Consider the following 2,168-nt stretch of genomic DNA (forward strand, 5'->3'; position numbering starts at 1 on the left):
AATGTCATGATCACTCTTCTGAATCAATGATCCTCCGTCCCTGCTCGCCGACAGTCTGCAGGTTTCTGTCTGTAAAACGTCTCCTCCAGCTGCAGCAGGAGTTTGTCCGGTTGTTCGTCTCTGAGGTTCAGAGTTGAGATTTGACAGAAAATAGGGCAGCGAGGAACACCACAGCGCCCGGTCAGGCACGCGGCGGCCATTTTGTCCTCCGATGCGACGGGTGGTCTGGAACAAGAGTGCGTCCTGTGCGGGCACAAGATGGCGGCCGGGCGGCTGACTGGCTGGGCAGAGGCTGAGGTGGAGGTTGTTCTGGATGTTGGTTGGATGTTCCTCCCCTCTGATCTGCTCCAGTTTCCCATGGTGCAACCTGCTGAGATGGCACTTCTATTTCCAGCAAACAAACACACGTAAACACACACACACAAGCAGAGGTACAAAACAGGCACAAAAAACAAGGATTTTTCAGAGTCTGTGTGAATGTGTGTGAATGTGTGAGAGTGTGTGAGAGTGTGTGAGAGTGTGTGAGTGTGTGTGAGAGTGTGTGAGAGTGTGTGAGAGAGTGTGTGAGAGTGTGCTGCAGGTGACAGACAGTCAGGAGAGGGATCGGGACGATTTGATACGCTTCATTTCTCTCTTCATGTATATATAGATGTGATTTATTTCATAATGCTCGCACAGCAAACACAGCAGAAGAAGCTGGAAGCAGGAAGCAGTTATTAATAACAGCCACACTTTGCTCTGCTGCTTCTTCTTCTTCTTCTTCTTCTTCTTCTTTGTGAACGTGTGTTGTGTATTATTTGTGTTGGGAATCCTGAGAGGAACAAACTGGCTGCACGACACTGGAAACAACTTTAAAATAAACAAAGATGTTTCAGTTCGACAAATCACACATTCTTTCCATCACTGCCCAACGAAGCTAAACTTTACTGTTTTGTCCAACTTTTCAGGCAGCCAGAGCCTGAGCCAGCAAACACTGCTGCACAGGTGTTTTTACCTTTATGTCACGTCCGGCTGAACCGTTATCGGACACGGGGGAGACATCACGTAGATGTCAGATCACAGCTATTTTACGACACAAAAATAAACCAAACATAAGTATTTTATACAGAGACAATGACGTGCGTGCATCACTTCAACTCTGTCGCTTAACAATGATGTTTATATACCACAGATTTATAACAGCAAATACATTTTCATTGTTTTTAGTGTCTAAAACCTCAGCATCAGTCCTTGCCCTTGCATAAATCCGAACCGGAAAGAAAAATAGATGTACATTTGAGTGTTTGTTGCTTCCATTACATAATAACTCTAGTTTTATGCAAATACAATAACACAAACGGTGACCTCTTTGAGCTCGTCTCGTTCCAGGGATTTCTACTGAGAATAAAGACAGGAAGTGTCAGTTCTCAGATCAGCTGAGAGTCCAGTTGTTGCTGAGCGTTTGAATGTTTTTAACTGGAGAGCGGCCTGTCGCCTGCAGCACCGGGGATCCGGGCGTTTGATGCCCAGACAGCACATCGTGTCCACACAGTTTTAAAGGACAGCCCCGGTGTGGTTTGAGTTTTGTACATTTTCCATCGTTGCGACATTAATTCTGGCCGGAGAATTAAAGAGATTTTCTGTTTTTTTTTTTTTTTTTTATGATTTAGCCAAATATCTCGGGCTCTTTTAAATGCAAACAGCAGGGAAACTGACTGAAGACGCACCATCTTGCAGAAGCAATAGAGTGATTTGTAATCAGAGGTGAGCGGGCTGCCTGAGACACAAACCCTTCAGCTGCTGCAAAAAAGAAAAAGCTGCTTAGAAAAAGAGGAGATAAAGGCATTAAAAAGAGCTCAAACCCAGTGTGCCTCAGTGTGATGAGCGCTGATCCGCTGGTTGTACTGGTTCAGGGTCCTGACAGCGCCCAGTTGCCATGGTGACAGAGCATCTGCTGAGACAGGGACACTGCTCTTTATCAGCCCGGGCTGGTCGGTCAGGTGTGTGTGATTGAAATGTTTGACTGCGCACTGTGTGTCTTTGAATTTGGGCACAGTTAGTGTATTTGCACTGTGTGTGTGTGTGTGTGTGTGTGTGTGTGGTGTCTGGAGGATAATTGAATTTCAATTACAAAACCATCAAACACACACAAGTCAGACGGCAACCTTGCCCCCCCCCCCCCCCCCCCC

The 2,168-nt window shown here is 46.3% G+C and overlaps 1 protein-coding gene across 1 annotated transcript in view; it reads left to right on the top strand.

The window, feature by feature from the left end:
* Positions 1-258: 258 nt before the first annotated feature.
* LOC111662570 (protocadherin-9-like) overlaps positions 259-2,168 on the top strand; it is a 94,399-nt gene continuing 92,489 nt past the window's right edge. The window contains exon 1 of the mRNA XM_023416465.2: positions 259-315. Coding sequence (XP_023272233.1) covers positions 259-315 — 57 coding nt within the window. The remainder of the gene's footprint in view (positions 316-2,168) is intronic.

This window comes from Seriola lalandi, unplaced genomic scaffold, assembly GCF_002814215.2.
Source record: "Seriola lalandi dorsalis isolate HSWRI2012SDOR001 ecotype SW California unplaced genomic scaffold, Sedor1 jcf7180002054565, whole genome shotgun sequence".
Taxonomy (NCBI): domain Eukaryota; kingdom Metazoa; phylum Chordata; class Actinopteri; order Carangiformes; family Carangidae; genus Seriola; species Seriola lalandi.